At 39.8% G+C, this 18,913-nt stretch overlaps 2 protein-coding genes across 2 annotated transcripts; both read right to left on the reverse strand.

The window, feature by feature from the left end:
- Nucleotides 1-511: 511 nt before the first annotated feature.
- Nucleotides 512-7,795, reverse strand: emx1 (empty spiracles homeobox 1). Its single transcript, XM_080414794.1, has 3 exons — nt 7,140-7,795; nt 3,802-3,989; nt 512-687 (listed from the first exon to the last, which is right to left on the reverse strand). Exons 1-3 carry the CDS (start codon nt 7,498-7,500, stop codon nt 520-522), a joined length of 717 nt encoding a protein of 238 aa, XP_080270920.1. The 5' UTR covers nt 7,501-7,795; the 3' UTR covers nt 512-519.
- Nucleotides 7,796-17,205: 9,410 nt separating this feature from the next.
- On the reverse strand, nt 17,206-18,258 carry noto (notochord homeobox; the record flags this gene model as incomplete). The annotated part of the gene is made up of 3 exons (XM_080414283.1): nt 17,206-17,415; nt 17,529-17,710; nt 17,874-18,258. 3 exons carry the CDS (start codon nt 18,256-18,258, stop codon nt 17,206-17,208), a joined length of 777 nt encoding a protein of 258 aa, XP_080270409.1.
- Between the last annotated feature and the right edge of the window lie 655 nt (nt 18,259-18,913).

The raw sequence follows: 18,913 nt of genomic DNA on the forward strand, positions 1-18,913 counted from the left end.
GTGTTGAGATTTGAAGTTTGAATTTGAATCAAATCTGAGGTGTGAAGTTGGGCATAGGGGATGACGTGTGGATGGCATAGGAAGGTTCTAAAATGTTCAATTCAAATTCAATCAAATAAAAAAATCTGTCACAAAGGCAAACTTTGTAATTAAACGGTGCACAATATATAAAAATAAAAACAGAACAAACAAACCGTATTGTTAGAGGTTAAGTCTGAAAGACTTTAAGTCACACACCAAAGAGCATTGTGGGAGATGTGCAGGATTGATGCAAGTGCCATAAGATAATGTATTTTTCCCTCCGTTTCACATACTTAGTGCTGAACCTCAATGAAGAGACAGGCGATGGTGATCACATACTCATGTCCCCGTTTCTTCTTCTAATGGGGCTAATAATATTACACAATAAATAGGGTTTGGTCCTCTGTTTGCTTCAGAAGGGGTTTCAGGGTATAGTATAGGGGTAGTAGCATTGTAGAAGGTTGAATTGAGGAGGGTTTATGGGTGGTTGTTGTTGCTTTAGTCCTCTGAGGTAACATCAATGTCCTCTGAGCTGCCCTGCTTGGTGGCGATACGCCATCTGTTGATGTGATGGTTCCCTTTCTTCTTCTGCTGATTGTCGGGTCCTTCCTCTTCAAGCTTCTGTCGCTTGTACTTGGTCCTCCTGTTCTGGAACCACACCTTCACCTGGTGGAAATACAAACCAAACCATTTTTAAATATAATTGCTATATTTAAAGGGCCACTTCAGCTGTAGAGAAAGACAAACAAGCTAAATCCCATTGCTCTTGCAAAGCATCATCTTCATTTCAGAACTAACATTTAGATTTCGCTGGATCTTCATCAGAGTAATCAAGCATGACACTTATCTTAAATCAAGATGCACTGAACACTGAAAAACAGGCCACTGAGTCTATTTGCACAATAATCTATCCCCAGGCTATAGTTGTTTTAATTAATTAATTATTTTTTTTAGATTTGGTTTGAATCCTTCTTCTGGGTGAGGTCAAGAGGACATTTCTTTGTTGTATGTATACTTAAAAACAAATTGGGCTTTAGGAATTCAAAAAAATAGATCAAATGCAACTTCACAGGCTTTGTCTACTTGCAAATAGGACAGGAAACATGAAGATACATATATCCATCAGTAATATGCTGATGACATTTCCTTTAGCAAACACTGAACTGAACAATTGTAAGCACTCTGAATAACAGCATGAGATAGAATGTCAAAAATGTAACTAAAAGATACGGTATATGCCGCAATGACTATAACTTCCACTGCTACTAGGCAACTAAATTATTAGAATAGAAATGAATAAAACATAATGATGGACAGTTTAGCTGTGTGTTCGGTAATATGATATCCTGTATTTTGATGTCATGTCGACTGACACCATTGACATTTGTATTTTTTATTTGCTCCTCAGTTACAGCGGTATATTATTTTTGTGCCATTTGATAAGTCTGACCAGCACTCAGTCAGGTTTACACAATAAAATCCAGAGTTTTAATTTAACTCTGGGAGTGTACAAATGGATAAATGAACACTAAAGATGTTTACTGTACTGCTCAGGTTCTTTAGGGGCAGTTTCATTAGATCCTGTGACATCTCCATTTCCACTAATGCTGTAGCTTTAGATGTTGTGACAGATTAATGGATCCCTGGGCCTGATGAAAAAATAACACTGTATGTCTCCCCCATCTTACACCTCTATGTCTAATATGTCTAAAAAATTAAGAAAGAAAGCTTCCGCCCTGCATCCGGGCACCATGCAGCCAAATAGCTAAATTACCATGTCATCTTATTAAAAAAGATGATCTACTGACAATACATAGCCTAATGTATTGATATTGTTGGCTTCTGCCCTTTCAGGCACAAATTGTCTTTGTTTTCTGCCTTATTATGCACTCAATAAGAAACACACAATGTGTGACTAGCTAATTAAAATTCGACTCACTTGACACATTGTAATTTGCATAATGCAGTCAGTGTTAAATTATATTCTTTCTTATTTGATAATGAAAACATGTCAAACTCTCAAGCATCATTTGCCCATCTTTTTATTGCCTATTAGGCTTAATTGACATCTGGATAGTGTGGACTCATTAAACTTTGGCATCAATAATATTTACACACCTTGGCACTAAGACCTCTTTTAGCATGTATTCAATAAATGTACAGAATAACATTTAAGAAGTCCTCTTTAATTTGTTGAATTTATGTCATATATTTGAGGGCAAATTAGTACAATTCAGTAGCCTATTAATTGGATCAACTGCATATCAATTGTCAATACAAAGTTTATGCATTACAGTGAGATACAAATATCACATTGTAAACAGTTTTTCTGATAACTTCAGGTTTTAGGTTATTTAATAGCTATTTTAAATGCACAAATCTAATCTCTTTCAATGCTCTTTAGACCCCTCTCACGTTGTACATTTTAAATAAACATTCATTTAAATTATTAATAAAGTAATACATATAAATAGTTATAAACGATTAAAAAATAATCAATAGGCTACAGTACATATGCTAATCATACTTATCATCTATCTAGCACAAGTAATAACAGCTGAATACATTACAATAGTAGCCTTTAATAATATTATATATAATTACATAAATAATAATACTATGATAATAATAGACTACCAATAATAATTCAATAATTTATGAAAATATAATAGTCTGCTGCCAATAATAATAATAAATGTGGTTGGTTCTGTGGTGCTTGCAGAAAACAAACCTATGGCCAGTTAAGCAAGTTAAACTGATAAGTGGTTTATAGCAAGTAATTAAAAAACGTTTTACGAGGCTATATTTGATTGTGCACCTGCGCGCGTTTAAAACAGCACCTCTGCGTTGGCCCTACCTATAGCAGTGGTTCTCAAAGTGGGGTCCTTGAGGGGGTTCCAGGCAGGGTGGTGTCCCCAGACAAATTAAATTAGTTAATATAGCAAAATAGTTAATATCACCACTAACCCAGATTGGATATGTTGTGAGCTTGTAGGTCTGCTATTTTATTTTTATTTTTATTTTGGGCAAAACATTGAATCTGTTTAGTAACCGGAAGGCTCACCCCAAATAACGCTCACCCCCATTTCTTTCCACGGACCAGCGGTTCTTGTATTCTTGCATTTGTTTGACTGCGGTTATGTTTGGGAATAAGGTTAGGTTTTGGCACCGTTTTACTGAGGTTACGTTTAGGAATAAGTTATCTACTATGTGTCTCGCTCCGCGCCGACCACGTAGTGAGAACCACTGGTCAGTGTTGCCATGTCCGCTTATTATTAGCGACTTTTGGCTTGTTTTCCTGTAAAGTTGCTTGTAAATATTGGTACTATAATTGCGTGTTGCTTATTTGGGCTTCCTAATGTTGTTTAAATCAGTGTTTTTCAAACATTGTCATGTCAAGGACCCACAAATTAATATGTATTTGTCTGCAGAGTGCAGACCACCCCCATCTGAAAATATTCTATACCAGGGACCCCCATACAAGATTTTTTCAAATGTAATAAATATATATATATATTCCAACATTTTCACATTTTCTTTAATATGTTTTTTGGGGGAAAAACATCTGGATTTTCAAATACTGCATAAAGGGCGCTGGTTGCTTGTTTCTCTCGCAAAACCTGGCAACACTGCCACTGGTCTATCTATTGGTAGGCTACTAATAGACCAGTGGCAGTGTTGCCAGGTTTTGCGAGAGAAACAAGCAACCAGGTCTATGAAAAAGTACTGTACACATTTTTTAATGAACATCATTGATTGTCAATTTGTCATACATCTTACCTGTGTCTCGGATAAAGTTAAAGTGTTGGCGAGCTGCTTGCGCTCCGCCCCGACCACGTAGTGGTTCTTCTCGAAGGCCCTCTCCAGCCGCAGCAGCTGAGACGGAGAGAAGGCCGTCCTGATGCGCTTGGGCTTGCGGGCGAACGGGCCGCCGTGCAGGAGCAGGTTGTCTGGGGAAACGTCGGTCCCTATACAGGGGCAAAAAGAAAAAGAGAGTATTAGGAGTGGTGTAAAGTAACTAAGTAAATTTACTCAAGTAATTTTGAGGTATTTTTTTTACTTTACTAGAGAGAGTATTTCCAGTTGTCAGTACTTTTACTTCTACATCTCAGATGCAAATGTTGTAGGCTACTTTTACTACACTACAATTAAATGAAAACTTTAGTTACTAGTTACTTTGTAGATTTTGATTATTATTACGAAAACATACTCTACTCTATACTCTTCGGAGTATATTTAACTTGTGAAATGGAACATTCCGCACAATGACTTCTACTTTTGGTACTTTCTTTAAGTATGTTTTTATGCCAATACTTTTGTACTTTTACTTAAGTACCTTTTGACAATACGGGACTTGTAACAGAGTATATCTATCTACATTGCAGTATTGATACTTTTACTCAAGTAAAACATGTGAGTACTTCTTCCATCACGGTTAGGATCTTTGATCAGCTTAACAACTTGAACAAACAAAAGAGGGTGTTTAGCCGAGTGGAAAAGCGCAGAGACAGGGTATTAGAGTATAGGTAGGCCGATTATGTTTGTATAGCCCACAGGGCAACTTTTAAAAAGTCTTTGGAAGGCATATACCCACTGGGCTAGTAAATATGGCTCTATTATCCAGTGGCAGTCGGAAGCCTTATTGTTCCAGGGTTTCCCACCATAATTAGTGAGAGCCCCCATTGCGTGCCATAGCCTATGAAAATGTTATTAGAAATTACATTTTACAAGTTTGGAAAATAACAACTTTCTTGTAATCTATAAGTTAACTGTCACAATGTCTTGTTATATGCAAGGTTAGGCCATGATGTTGAATTATTTCCTCCAGATCAGTGGTTCCCAAGCTTTTTAGCGCGAGACCCAAAGAGAAATTCTTCTTAAATGTTTTTATTTATCATGGAAATTATTAGATTTTTTTCACTATGAAATACTTTTGAAAAATGTTGGAATTGCTTTTATTTGATGAAAATAAATGTTTTTGTTGAAACTTTGTTTAAAAAAATAATATAGATATATATTTTTTAAATGTAGGAAACGGAATAAAAGCAGGACAAATTTACTAGCGACCCATAAAAAATGGTCCGCGACCCAAACATGGGTCCCGACCCACTGTTTGGGTCTAGAGTGTATGTTTTGTGCAGAGTAGCCTATAAAACGTTAATTCTGTGCAACAAAGGGCCGCCTGAGCGACAAGTAGGCTGTACCTGTCGGAAACGATGTGGCCCCCAATTACAATCCCTTCCCTTATCATTAATTTAACTAATCTATCCATCGTTTTTATATTGACTCAACTTCACTTGTGCCCCGACACAATTGATATTGATATTCATATAGGCCATGTTAATTATTTTATTAGACTTCAGTTCTTATGTCTATGAAATAATTCATAATACAATGGTACAACTTGGCTGATATGTGCAGATGATACTAATATATAACTTTGAAATTGTATACCCTTGCAGTAAATGCTTAATAAGACCAATTAGGCTACCTAAATATACACCTTATGCACATTTGCCTGTAGTATTATGGGCATATCGTTGACATTTTCAGCGTCAGAAACGCATGGTCTAAATATTTGCGCAAAGATTGTGTTGTTGAGTTGACCCATGTTGAATTTATTATATAACGCGTCAAATACCTGGTATGTAAATGAAAATCGTTTTAAAATAGTACCATATTTAAAAAAAATAAACCCGTTACCTCTTTTCATGAGAATGTTATAGGAAATAGGGCTAAATCATATCTTATTTCTCATTCAAAGATAAGCTATACAACAGTTGTATTGCAAGACATGTATAGGATATGCCATTGGTTCTCAAAGTGGGGTCCGGGGACCCCCAGGGGTCTTTGGCGGGGTATAGCGTCACAATCATTTTAACCACTTTAACCATTACTTTGATTAAAGTAATAATACTTTGGCTATTCAAAAATAGCAGATATACAAGCTCATAGCGCGGCACCGAGTGCTGCGCTATGAGCTTGTAGATCTGCTATTTTTGTAACATCCCTGGCACAAAATATTTTTTAGATGGGGTCCGCAGCCAAACACATCATTTTGGGGGTCCTTGGCATGAAAAAGGTTGAGAACCACTGGGCTAGAACCTTGGGCGAGTTTCTCTGTATGAAGAAACTTCAACAACGGTGCTTATCAGATCCTTGCTGTGGCTTCACCAAAGTGTAGCCCGCGGCCAAATGGAAAGTGGAAATATTCCAGGCAATCTATGACTAACCCATCTCCTCTACAGCTGGGGACATTTGTTAGCCTGCCTTATGCACCTGTGGCTATTGTTTATCGTCCAGCTATACAATTGTCATCATAGGGATGTAAATAATGTGGCCATGTAATGTTTTGTTAGCCTAATTTAAGAGGATACAGGATAGGTGGGCACTAGGGACATCTGGGCACCTCGATGTAAAATTGGCTATTTTGTCCAAAATGTTAAAAATAGAATATTTGAAAAATTGTCGTGAAGTATAAAGTATGATGTGAACGTGCATGGTACATCATTATCAGACTTAATTTACCCTTCAACTTCTTGTTATGCCCCAAAATGACTGGATATACAGGTTTTGTAGCAATTTGTAGCAATTGTAGAAATATTAGACCTTAATTGTCGAATGTTTGCAAGCATGTTCTAATCATGTATGCGTTACTTAGTTTAGGGTGAGTCAAATCCAAAAGCCAAACTTTTTTTAGCATTTAATTAAACAAAATATTTGTTAGTTATTTTATATATACGCTCTTATATTTCACTTTTTATATATATGATTTAATGTTTATTTTATTTGAAAGTGAAATGTCCCTTTAATGTTCTTTTCTTTCAACACAGACACACACACACACACACACACACACACACACACACACACACACACACACACACACACACACACACACACACACACACACACACACACAGGCCTATACTTAACCACTTAAACCCCAGCATCGGTATTGTGGGGAAAGCTTTCGCCGAAAACAGCAGATCGACAAGCTCACATTCAGCTAAAGCTTTCCCCACAACAATAACAGAAAACACAAAATACACTAGTATTGAGTCCTGAGGGACCTATACGGGGTTTAAGTGGTTAATCCCCACGTTTTTCTTTTTCACCTTGGAATCTATGCCCGAAAAACCTATTCCTTAAGACCCACGGGTAGAAGTTGAGCGCGTCTCGTGGGTGCTGCGTGCCAAAGAAGTGCGGGTGCTGTAGATGCGAGCTCCCCAGCTGGTGCGGTGCCATGGAGGACAGGGCGTGATGATGATGGTTCACCGTCTCCGGGAACACCAGCTCCGGGCTGTGGTACAGCGATCTCCCCGGCGGACCCCCCTGATAAGTGTTCATGAAGGAGGAGGGGTCCGTGGAGGGGTAGCTCAGAGCCGTCGGACGGATCGGCTCCTCCATGTTCAGCGGGTTCTCTTTGGCCACCAACGACTCGATCGTGAAGCACCGTTTCCCCGCGGACGAAAACATGATGGCAAAACACTTTGAAAAGACGCAAGAAATCCCCCAAAGACCGTTTTATATGAATAAATGTGAACCGCGTTGATGTCCTCTTTCAGAACGCCGTGTGTCAATGAAACATGTTGACCGTTTAGGAAGCGTGTGTGTTTTGTGTCCAATCAATGTTTTATTTTTAAAAAGTCGTCGCTATCATCAGAGTCGGTTGTGCCTTTAATCGCCGTGGTCCATGGATGGAATCTGTCTGTCTGTGTGCGTGCGTGCGGTGCGCGCTCTGAGGAATACGTGTAGTGTACTGGTGTGTGCAGAATATGTGTAGCCTAGCCTACTGGTGTGTGTAGAATATCTATAGTGTATTGGTGTGTGCAGCGCGCCTCGGACCCCAAGCAACACTTTGCCTTGACGAGACGCTGAGCAAGCGAGTTGATTGGATGATACACCTGCCAATGACTTCCCCTCTCAAGTACCTGGTTCTCTGTGTGTGTGTGTGTGTGTGTGTGTGTGTGTGTGTGTGTGTGTGTGTGTGTGTGTGTGTGTGTGTGTGTGTGTGTGTGTGTGTGTGTGTGTGTGTGTGTGTGTGTGTGTGTGTGTGTGTGTGTGTGTGTGTGTGTGTGCGCGCGCGCGCGCGCTCGCGCATGCAATTAGGCCTAGTTATGGCTCATAATAATGGCATAATATTATGACAATCGAGAGTCAAACTGCAAGGGAAAATCTGGATTTGTATACTATAGCCTAATTTACTGTATATTCTCATGAGTTAACATGCGTTAAGTTCAAGTTAATTATTAGTTGATATTAGGTAGGCTATTAATAGTTATTATCCTGCATGGCTGCTTTCGCTTCATATTGTATAGCCACTTTTTTCAGACCTTCAAAAACGTATGGATATAATTCAGGAATATTATTGATTTTATTTATGCATCATGCTTTCTTTGAAACCATGCCACTCTGACACACTCTGTTGTTGGCTAATAGGCCTATTAGCTTAACGAAGTGAACCGCAAAGAGGGAGTGCATCAAAGAGTGTCATAACGGTAATTCAAACTTGGCTGTCTTCAGGCACACGGAGATATACAATAAAAAAAAAGTATAGGCTGAATATCAGAGTTTTAAAAGGAGATAAAAACACCAACCGATTTCGAACTCACAGTGTAGGCTACCCTACATTAAATACACCTCGTTGACTTAGATAGTTGTGTTGTTTTAACTTGTATATTTGTTTAACTTCTATCTATAGGCGTATATATATATATATATATATATATATATATATATATATATATATATATATATATATATATATATATATATATATATATATATATATATATATATATATATATATATATATATATGCTAATTGCGATTTGCAGCAAAGGGTCATCTCATCAAAAATAATTCCTTTAAGTTAGGAATACATTATGATACATGATTGATAATAATTGGCTATGCATGCCTTCAGATTAAAACGTTATTGAATTTAACCTGGTGTATGGTGTTGAGAAGACATCTATAGCTTCACCTCAACCGGGGAATGCGCTGGAGATAGATTATAGCTAAACACATCTATTGCTTTTCAGACGTGCAGGGAGGATAAGACTGCTATTCATGTATTCATTCTTTTCCAGGCAAAGGCTAATCCAAAAATGCTGTTTTTTTTTCTTCCCAAAGGCTTATTGATGTAAGACCCCTAGTTGACTCAAATTAAGTGAAATTAGCTTTTTCTAAAAGAATAAGAAAAACTATTTGCCACCACCTTGGCCTGGGAGAAAACAACAGTTTAAACAGGCTGCTTAATTTTCATTTAAAGCCGGCATCTCCCTTTTATTCCTTGGTGTTTAGCTTTCATGGTGCAGTGCCCAAGTTAATAATTATCCTCTTAATTTACCCGCTTGTGCAGAGGGTGCATTAGAAAATCATTACCGATGGAAATTATGAGCTAGAACAAGTTGTTGATTAGGTGTTTAGTCTCCTAAACGCAGTTGCGTCGTCCTTTACATGCAGGTTAGAACCCCATGTGTGTTGTGAGCGGAAAATGGCTTATTTCTATAGTCGAAAATATAGGCTATATTTTTAGTCGGTTTATTGCCGAGTAGACCTACAATAGCCTGGCCTATTTTCATGTCCAGCGACTGCATAAACGACCGATTGTAATGCTGAGATAGGCTAATAGGCCTTAATAGCCTTTTAATGTTTCGCCTTCTTCCCAGAATCATTGACTTAAATGAGAACACTTCCTTCATACAATACAAACAATATCACAGTACCTAAACTCATAATAACAGAGCCTAGTGATCGGATAATAGGCTACTCATTAATGTACACAGACAGTGATTTTTTTCATATTCTCAGCTAACCCAAAATATAGCCTACACCAATGTAATAAGTATGTAGGTCTCTCTCTCTCTCTCTCTCTCTCTCTCTCTCTCTCTCTCTCTCTCTCTCTCTATATATATATATATATATATATATATATGCTATACGCACAATGGGGAGACATTTAATATGAAGCTGATGTTTTGTCTTGTCGCATCGGTCACAAAACGTTGAATGAGACGTGGGAAATTGTACGTGACACACCCACTCATGCAGCGCCAGGAATTTTAACGGTGACCGAGGCCTGTGAAAATGCAACGCAAAAGTGTAATAAGGAAAGCCAGGCTCATGGCCCGTATCCACTGACCCTGATCAGAGCAGGTTAATAGATGGCCAGGCCGCCTGGCGTTGACAAAACAAGGCAAATGCAGTCAGTCTACAGTTCTTCCGGATGTAGTTTAATTTGACCCCAGGGCACAGAGATTTACTGAGAGCAGATAAGAAACAATGCCATAGTAGCCTATACGGTATAGGCTATACCCCTCTACCTGTGCAACAATGTTTTTTTTTGTTTTGTTTTTTACAATATTTGTATTTCAAGGGTTGTTTACTGTTTACAGCAGTGGTCCCCACTTCCCAAACTGTTTTGCTATTTTCACTACTTCTTAAACATTTGTTTTCGAATTTATGGTATTTCTTAGATTTTTGGCATTTATTTATTAAATTATCTTCAAAAATGTCAGAATTAGTTTTTAATTGAACATTTTAGATTTTTTTTGAAAAAAACTAAAGGGGATATTTACTCGCGACCCACGATCCACTGTTTGGGAACCACTGGTTTACAGCATCAGAGAAAGACAAACTTAAATATTTTTCTCTTTCCTTTTTCCTCCCCATGTCCCCCCACCCCAGAGGACTATGCCCATACTGCAACAATGTACTTGTGAACAGGAAAAATAGGCTAATATGGACATCTGTGGGGATGTAACAAGTTAGTTTGGGGTATTCAAATTTACAGAAATATCAAAAAACGTTTATTTTGTGTGGTGCTGTTTATTTGCTTGTCTCCTCTGTCGAGCACCCGGCGCGAAAGTGCTTCCCTCTGGAATCTATGGAAGCACAATATTTAAAGGGCACTAGATAGATAAAGATAAAATAGGCAAGCTTTTCAACTTTAGTTGGAGCGATACAGAATTGCTCACCAGCAGGAGTCCTCCTATAGGCTGTGTGTGTGCGTGTGTGTGTGCGTGTGTGTGCGTGTGTGTGTGTGTGTGTGTGTGTGTGTGTGTGTGTGTGTGTGTGTGTGTGTGTGTGTGTGTGTGTGTGCTGGTGTGTGTGTGTGTGTGTGTGCGTGCGCGTGCGCGTGCGCGTGCGCGTGCGCGTGTGTGTGTGTGTGTGTGTGTGTGTGTGTGTGTGTGTGTGTGTGTGTGTATTTGACACATTATTTGTCAATATATGCGTCTAATTTGGCAATACGCTACTATGTCTAATGTCATCGAGAATTCTGCGTTTAGGCCTTGTATGAAAACAATTTGACTGTAGCATGCATGTTTAGGGAGTCTGACTCATGCAAGCTACAGCCAAATAGTTGTAATAGGATGTGGCACCTCAGAGATGATTAAAACGTTTTTTTTCTTATATATATATATATATATATATATATATATATATATATATATACATACATATACATACATATACATACATATACATACATATATACACATACATACATACATACATACATATAGATAAGATAGATATACTATATATAGGCCTGTCCTACAGTATACTGTAAAATATAATTATGACTATGCTCAACCATTATAACTCTAATGTGCTCAAAACTGGAGCTGACAGTATCCTCAATTTTGTTTCCTGACACAATGCTTCCACCCAGTGGTTGAATGGAGGTGAAGCACGTTTTTAAAAAACAGCCATTTAATCCTGAGCGCGCTCTCTCTCTCTCTCTCTCTCTCTCTCTCTCTCTCTCTCTCTCTCTCTCTCTCTCTCTCTCTCTCTCTCTCTCTCTCTCTCTCAATTCAAAGGAGCTTCCTATATTGTCAAAGCAAGTGTCAAAAACATAAATACAAACAATTAAAACTAAGAAATGTATATAGGCTACAATTGAAAATACAGCAATATGTGACCAGATCTATATGTCACATTTCAGTATAGGCCTGCATGTAGAGCAGGGCAGTGTAAACAAATAGCAACACGTTTTCAGGATTTTCAGCCTAGGTCAAGTTGGTACAGATGAGATAGGGCAGGAGTACAGAATTTGAATATTGCATTTCGTTTTGTCAAATAACAAATTGTGAAGGACTTCTTCAACCCATCTTTCTACATGGAGCATTTACCCCACACGTTTGATGGTTTGAAAACCAAATAAAATCTAAATACACTGAAACATAGCCTACAGATCAGACTACAATAGGATTTCTCACCCAGTCCATTGTCATCTCTTAAATTTGAAAGGAATGAGTTACTAACAGCAAACATAGAAACACCGGTAAAAAAAACGTGTTGATCATTCGGTAGCTGTGACTAGAGGCCGTGACATCCCTGAGACCCTTCGCACCTCCATTCATTAATAAACTAATTGGCTATTTTGTTTCGCATTAGCTTTGTGTGTTCAGCTAATCTGTTCCACTTAAAAAACTGGAAATTTTCACCCCATTATAACGAGATGGGAAAAGTAGCACATCGCTGCGTTTGTGCCACCTGCATGAGAAATGGGCTCGTTTAGACAATTCCCCCATCGCTTCCACTGCTCATCATTAACACATATATGGCCTACATTTCACGAGTTATTTAGAATAATATCGTAATATTTTTCAGTTTTTTGTTTCACTTTAAAGAAGTAAAAAGAGAAACGGTGCATAATTTTAGGCTTATATGGTCCCAGTCAGACTGAGACAACAACACACTCACAGTCCTCCTAAAAGTGTTTTATTTAGTCATTTGGCTCGCTTCACGGTGTTCTCTCTTGCTGAATGCCTTGTGAACAGAAGCCCTCATTTCCTGACGACAGAACCAGAGACTTTTAAAAGATTGTTCTCCAGAACGGATCGTCCCCGCGTGTGTTACAAGTCATTGTGCATCTCGAACGCAACTCCTTTCACTGCGACACAAAGGACAACGTCGACTTCAAACGGTTGTAATAGAAGCTAATGACTATTAGATGGAGTAGAGGGGGCCTAGCCTCTGCAAATAAAATGCAAAAGAGGATTTTACGATGACCTACCCTAAAACATGGTGCTGCTCAAATGAACTGCACTCAGTATCGGTTATGGGGCTCCGATGAGAACTTTCACACCTTCTTGGGGTGCATTAGTTGCTACCCAGGACATGCTATTCATTCAATGTCGGCCTGGGCTAGAAAAGGAACTGTTGTTTAACGGCTGGTCAGAATCCGGCTCGTCAGAATCTAAGAGAGAGCATCTGTTCTGCTAGTAATTGAGGAACTAAAGGGGATGAATGATCTGTAACCTGTTGCAGAATACTGTCAAGTATGTGTCTTGCACTTCCCTTTGCATATGTGTCAGTAGCCTGGGTAGTATAGGCTGTATGTATTAGTATGTCTCACTCAGCAGCACTAATATGAACATTTTAGAGCCCTTAATTAGTTGACAGAATGGACAGTGCTTGCAAGTTGCACATCTCCTTGGTGGTTAAGCAACAGTGATAGGAAGGAATATTGTTTCTTTTACACTCCAAAACACTGCATTTGGAAACATTTCACTGAAATAACACAGTAAAATCAGTATTAGTTTAACTCATCGAATATGTACAACATTACCCATTTGTAGGCTTACATGCTCATGAATTAAGTAATGATTTTTTCCTTACTCCATAAAGCTCAAATTGAGATTTGTTTTCTACCAACAAAGTGGCATGTTGTCACTCACATCCATTGATAAGCTGTTGTTGACATTCCATGACAGGCAAAGAAAAGAATGCAAGATTTTAGTACATCAAGGAAACAAGTGTCAAATTAAGACGCAGCACTTTTCTTTCCATAAGCAGCTTGGGTTTGCTCATACAAACCCTGGAGGGAGACTTAGGCAACCCTGGGCTGGCATGGTTCCAGGGGTTATAAGGGCGTCTATGCGCTAATTGGAACGATGAGCGTTAGTGACCCCCGTCTCTCTCTGGGCCTCTACAGGTTTTTTCCCCCCAGACCTCTGGCTGCTTCTTTCTGTCCCACAATGGGATTACGGGTTGTGCTGCGGGGAGAGAGGAGAACCGGGGGTCTCACATCAGAGACGGTGCTCTGGGGGTCTTACACAAACTCACAAGCCCCCTCGGAAGAGCCTCAGCCCTAATCAGCCAAATCAGGGAGGGTAAGCAGGGGGTGACGGAGCTGAGGAAGGGGAGAAAGGAGATCAGTGCTGGTACTGTTTTATTAAAACTCTGATCCCTTTGATGATACTGTTACTGGCCGTGTTCTGCCTGTCTTGTAGCATAGTATCTCCCATTCATTACTGCTCCACCAAAGCCAAAGAATGTGATTAGTGGAACAGAGGAGAATGACATCAAAGTTTAGAATAAGTAAAGGACTGTTATGATGGTCAACAGCATGTTATTCAATATACATTTGTGATATGAAATCTAAAAACCTTGACTTATTTTTCTGCTGATTTGTCTTTGCAGAGCAGAAGAACTGATTATTTTTGGCAGGGGGGGATGGAGGGGTAGGCAGAGCTTTGAGAGCCGTGGGAATACACAGTGAAATCCTAAGTGTTAATTCAACTCTGAGAGTGTTCAAATGTAACCAAATGGACCTATTTGTTACATTTGTACAGTCTCAGAGTTAAATTAATACTGTACTGGAGATTGTACTGTATTGGAGAGGTTGATGCTCCTTGAATTGATTGGAACACATCAGTTATTCTTCACTGAAGCTCAGACTGACTTTTATACCAAGTTCATTTACTAATATAACATTGTCATTTTTTTTATTGACGTTGGAATATGAGGAACAATTAGATTAGGTTATAGGTTGAAGGTGTGAATAATGCAGTTTATTAACAATTTAGCAGTTGGAGAGTCAAAGGTTCACATAATATCTGCATAACTCCACCAAACTATAAACTTTTGGCAGGTGCAACTGAGAAAAACAGGTATAAAAAACTCTACGCAACCTTGCAAAAAAGGATAAAGATTGTTTCAGTGGAGTTGTGTGGAGTTTTTTTGTTTTTTTTTACCATTGCTGTACTTCTTTTTATTTTACGACGGTTGGCATCCAGCTTTTGGTGCATTACCATCACACCATTGCTGTACTGATTCAAGGTTGTGCTTTATTGTTACATCTTGTGTACAGTCTTACGTATTTTGTTCAGCTTCCTTCAGACAATGCAGCAGCATAGGTAATAATAAAACAGTAAAAAAAAAAAGAAGATATTATATACACCAACAGCAGTAGCTGCCACATTAACGTTTATGTAAACAACTTCACAGTATCTTATTTAGGAACAGTTCAGGGATATTAAAGTGCAAGAAAAGGACAGGAGAGGGAGGAGGTGTGAGGGTGTTTCCTTTTGTGCTGATTTATTTTTGTTCTTGTCAGATCGTTCATTGAACAGGGAAAGAAGTTTTAGCAGTCTGTTGCCAGTGGCTCTGAGACTGTATAGCCATTTTCCACCCGGCATCATCTGAAACAGTCTGTGGTTGGGATGACATGGATCCTTGATGATTCCGCAAGCTTTGCTGACACAACGTTAATCGTGAAGGGCTCGGATGTCATTCACACTTTGTTAACAACTTAAGCCCTATATTCAAAAATAATGTGTAAAAACAAAACTTGTAAGATTATGAATGCTTTTTGAAAATGTTCACCTAAAATGACATGACACAAAACAGGGCCACAGGGTTGAGAGTGGTTGATGTGATCAAACTGCCCGCTGGGCAGACAGGTTGTTTCAGGTTGACCACCCCAATTAGCTGCTCTGATGGATCCAATCACCACATCCCAATCCCTTCTACACGCTCTGGCTTCTCCACTCTCTTCTTATCCCGTCTGTCTGCTAGTCAGCCAGGCATCATTGGACAGCATGGGTCCCTCTTTCCGCATGGAAGGGGAGGGGGGACCTCACGTTTCAATGTAGACTCTGTTCTTGTACCAAGATAGCACACCTGCCATGGGTGGGCAGGCGTTCAGCGAGCCCCGCGTCCATTGAGAACCAGTGGAATAAACTTAGACCAGGCATATTGACCATTTAAACAGATTAAACAGTGAGACGCAGCTTTCCCTCTCCCCTAGCCTCCGAGACAGACTGACCCCTACCACCCCTGGCTATAGATATCCCAGCTAATCCCAAGGTAGTTATTTATTTGCTTAGCTTAATCTGAGGGAGGGGGACCCCTGTGGGTCTGCGGGTCTCTTGTCCCAGGTTTTGAACGTAAATGGCTTTGCGTTAAGATCGAGCCCCAGAGGAAATGTCTCGCCATGTCTTCTTAATCAAGCCGCTGAGGTGTGACCAAAGTAGGCTACAGTGTGTGAGTGAGCTGGGAGTAGAGTAGAGTAGGGACTCAAAATGATGTCTTTATAGGCTGTGTGCAGAGTGCAGACTTGTGTAGAGGAAAGTCAAATCACTATAAACCACATGAACCTTAGTGTTCCTATATTTCTGGGGCAAACATTTGGTTAAAATAGTAGATCTACAAGCTCACAACACATCACACTGCGAAACGTTGTGAGCTTGTACATTGGCTATTTTTGGCCAAGAGATTTGGTGTAAACAAATGAGGGGTCCTACTAGATACCCCTGGGGGACACCAGTCAATGGGAGGTTTTAAGTGGTTAAAGTGAAGCAGTCCATATAGCAGTATTTCTCAACCAGTGAGTTAGGGACATGAAAATGTGTTGCAGATGTTCTGCTTGAACAAACAAAATTATTTGGCCATGGCAAGGGTTCTTTGACCCTGGCAAGGGTCAAAGAAGAATCTACTTTGCTTAGCTCTAAACTGGGAAATTGACAGTTGGTCTGTTTCTAGACGAAGACCTTAAATCTTATATCATTTTCCTCAGGGAAACTATATGATCAGGTAAATGTAAAGGCATGTCTGAAATGCCTTTACTTTACCTATAGGAAAACTTATAAAGGTATCAGAATTGGCATTCTTTTGCATTCTATTCTTAGCATGTACATCAATGGAATAAAACCCAAGGCAGGAAATTATTTTAGAAAATATATTTCTGAATATTTCATCCAAATATACAAATACAATACAAAGTGGGTACACTCTTGAAAGAGCAAATGCATGGTAAAATAAAATCATTTAAGATAATTTAAATATAAATCTATACATCTATTAAATAGTACTACACAATTTTCAGCAGTGCAAAAGAGTATTTTTTTCCAGTAAGTATTTTTCAGAAGTCCAGTGAAGCTTCGGTCAACAGTGGTCAATGGACTCATCGGACACATCGATATCCACGTCTGAGGAGTCTGAGAACGCCTCATCCTCGTCGCCGTCGTCTCCATGGCCTTGAGAGCCAGGGCTTTTCGGCGGGGCGGCCAGGCCGAGTTTGGCCAGCTTGGCCTGCTGCTGCTCCAGGCTCTGTTTACGCCACTTGATACGTCGGTTCTGGAACCAAACCTTAACCTGGGGATTACAAAAAAGAAAGCTTTGTTAGGCCTATAATCATGAATCATTCTGGACATTCGTTTTAGGGTCATTCATTGCGTTTTCAGTTGACTCGTGGATTTGATGTTTACCTGAGCTTCAGTTAACTGCAGAGCAGAGGCCAGGACAAATCTCTCTGATCCGACCATGTATTGTTGCCGTGCGAACTCCTTCTCCAGCCGGGACAGCTGCTCGTTGGTGAAACTCGTTCGCATTCGTTTCGATTTCCCACCCTTTGTCTTGAACGAATGCATGCTGACCTTTGACATTGAATCTGTAAGGGGAAAGATTCATTCGTTAGTATATTGTCACACTCACAGATATATGAGATAACCCTTTTTTTGGTCACGTCACTGTTATCTGGGGAACCCCCCAAAATCCTGGGGGTCCCGACCCACAGGTTGAGAACCATTGATATAAGTGATGTCCAAATTTACCTTGTGCGTAAAATGCTGACTGATAGGTGAAAGGAGGGCAGCAGTAGACAGTGGAGTATGCCTGCTGATGGGCATGGTGATGATGCATGGCTGGGTGCAACATGCCAGGCGAGTAGAGATAAGGTGGCATCGGTAGTCCCATCTGGCTGGGGGTCCGCAGCGGGAGAACCGGGGCTGCATGTGGATATTTTATCCCGCAGTGGGTAGGACTGCTTCTCCTTGTGTCCTCGGGCTTTGCGAGCAAAGCGTCGATGGTGAAAGATTTCCCGTTTGCAGGCTTCGTTGGCGTTCCTGGATACTGTGGGTAAAGCGACGCTGGTGCGTAATTACGCATATTGTGGACGCCGTATGCTCCGATCGGTCTGTGTGGGAGTGGGACCTGCATGGTATCACCCAAATGTATAAAGTTCCAAACACGAAAAGAAATGAGATCGTTGTGGGCTAGTTGTTTCTCTGACTGAAGCTAGGAGTAGAATGCTGTCTTAGTAGGTTAAGAGTCCTCTATTTATACTCCGGCCGGAGACTGAGGTGTCAACGACCCCCCGTCGCTCCTTTGTCTTCCTAAGTAGTAGAGATGAGAGATGCGAACGTCCCGACAACCAGTGTTGCCATGTCGGCTTATTATAAGCTACTTTGGGCTTGTTTTTCTGTAAAGTGGCTTGTAAATATTGGTTGTTTGCGGGTTTCTTTTTTTGGGGCTTGTTTCTAAAGTTTATCGCTTATTTGGGCTACTTTCCTAAATGTTGTTTAAATCAGTGGTTCTCAAACATTTTCATGTAGCCTAAAGGACACCCCAAATGAACATATTTGGCCACAGATCTGAACATATTTTGTGCCAGGGGACCCCCCCCCCTACATACAAGATTTGTGTATTCAAAATGTTTCAATATATGATGTATAGGTTCAACGTGTTCATGCATGTGCAGGTTGATGCTTTTGGGCTTGTTTTCATAGACCAGGTTGCTTATTTCTCTCACGAAATCTGGCAACAGTGCCGACAACGTATCCAATTAATTGATGGGCTGTCAAACATCCTACCT

The sequence above is a fragment of the Gymnoscopelus braueri genome (assembly GCF_963280865.1).
Source record: "Gymnoscopelus braueri genome assembly, chromosome: 19".
NCBI classification, from domain to species: Eukaryota; Metazoa; Chordata; class Actinopteri; order Myctophiformes; family Myctophidae; genus Gymnoscopelus; species Gymnoscopelus braueri.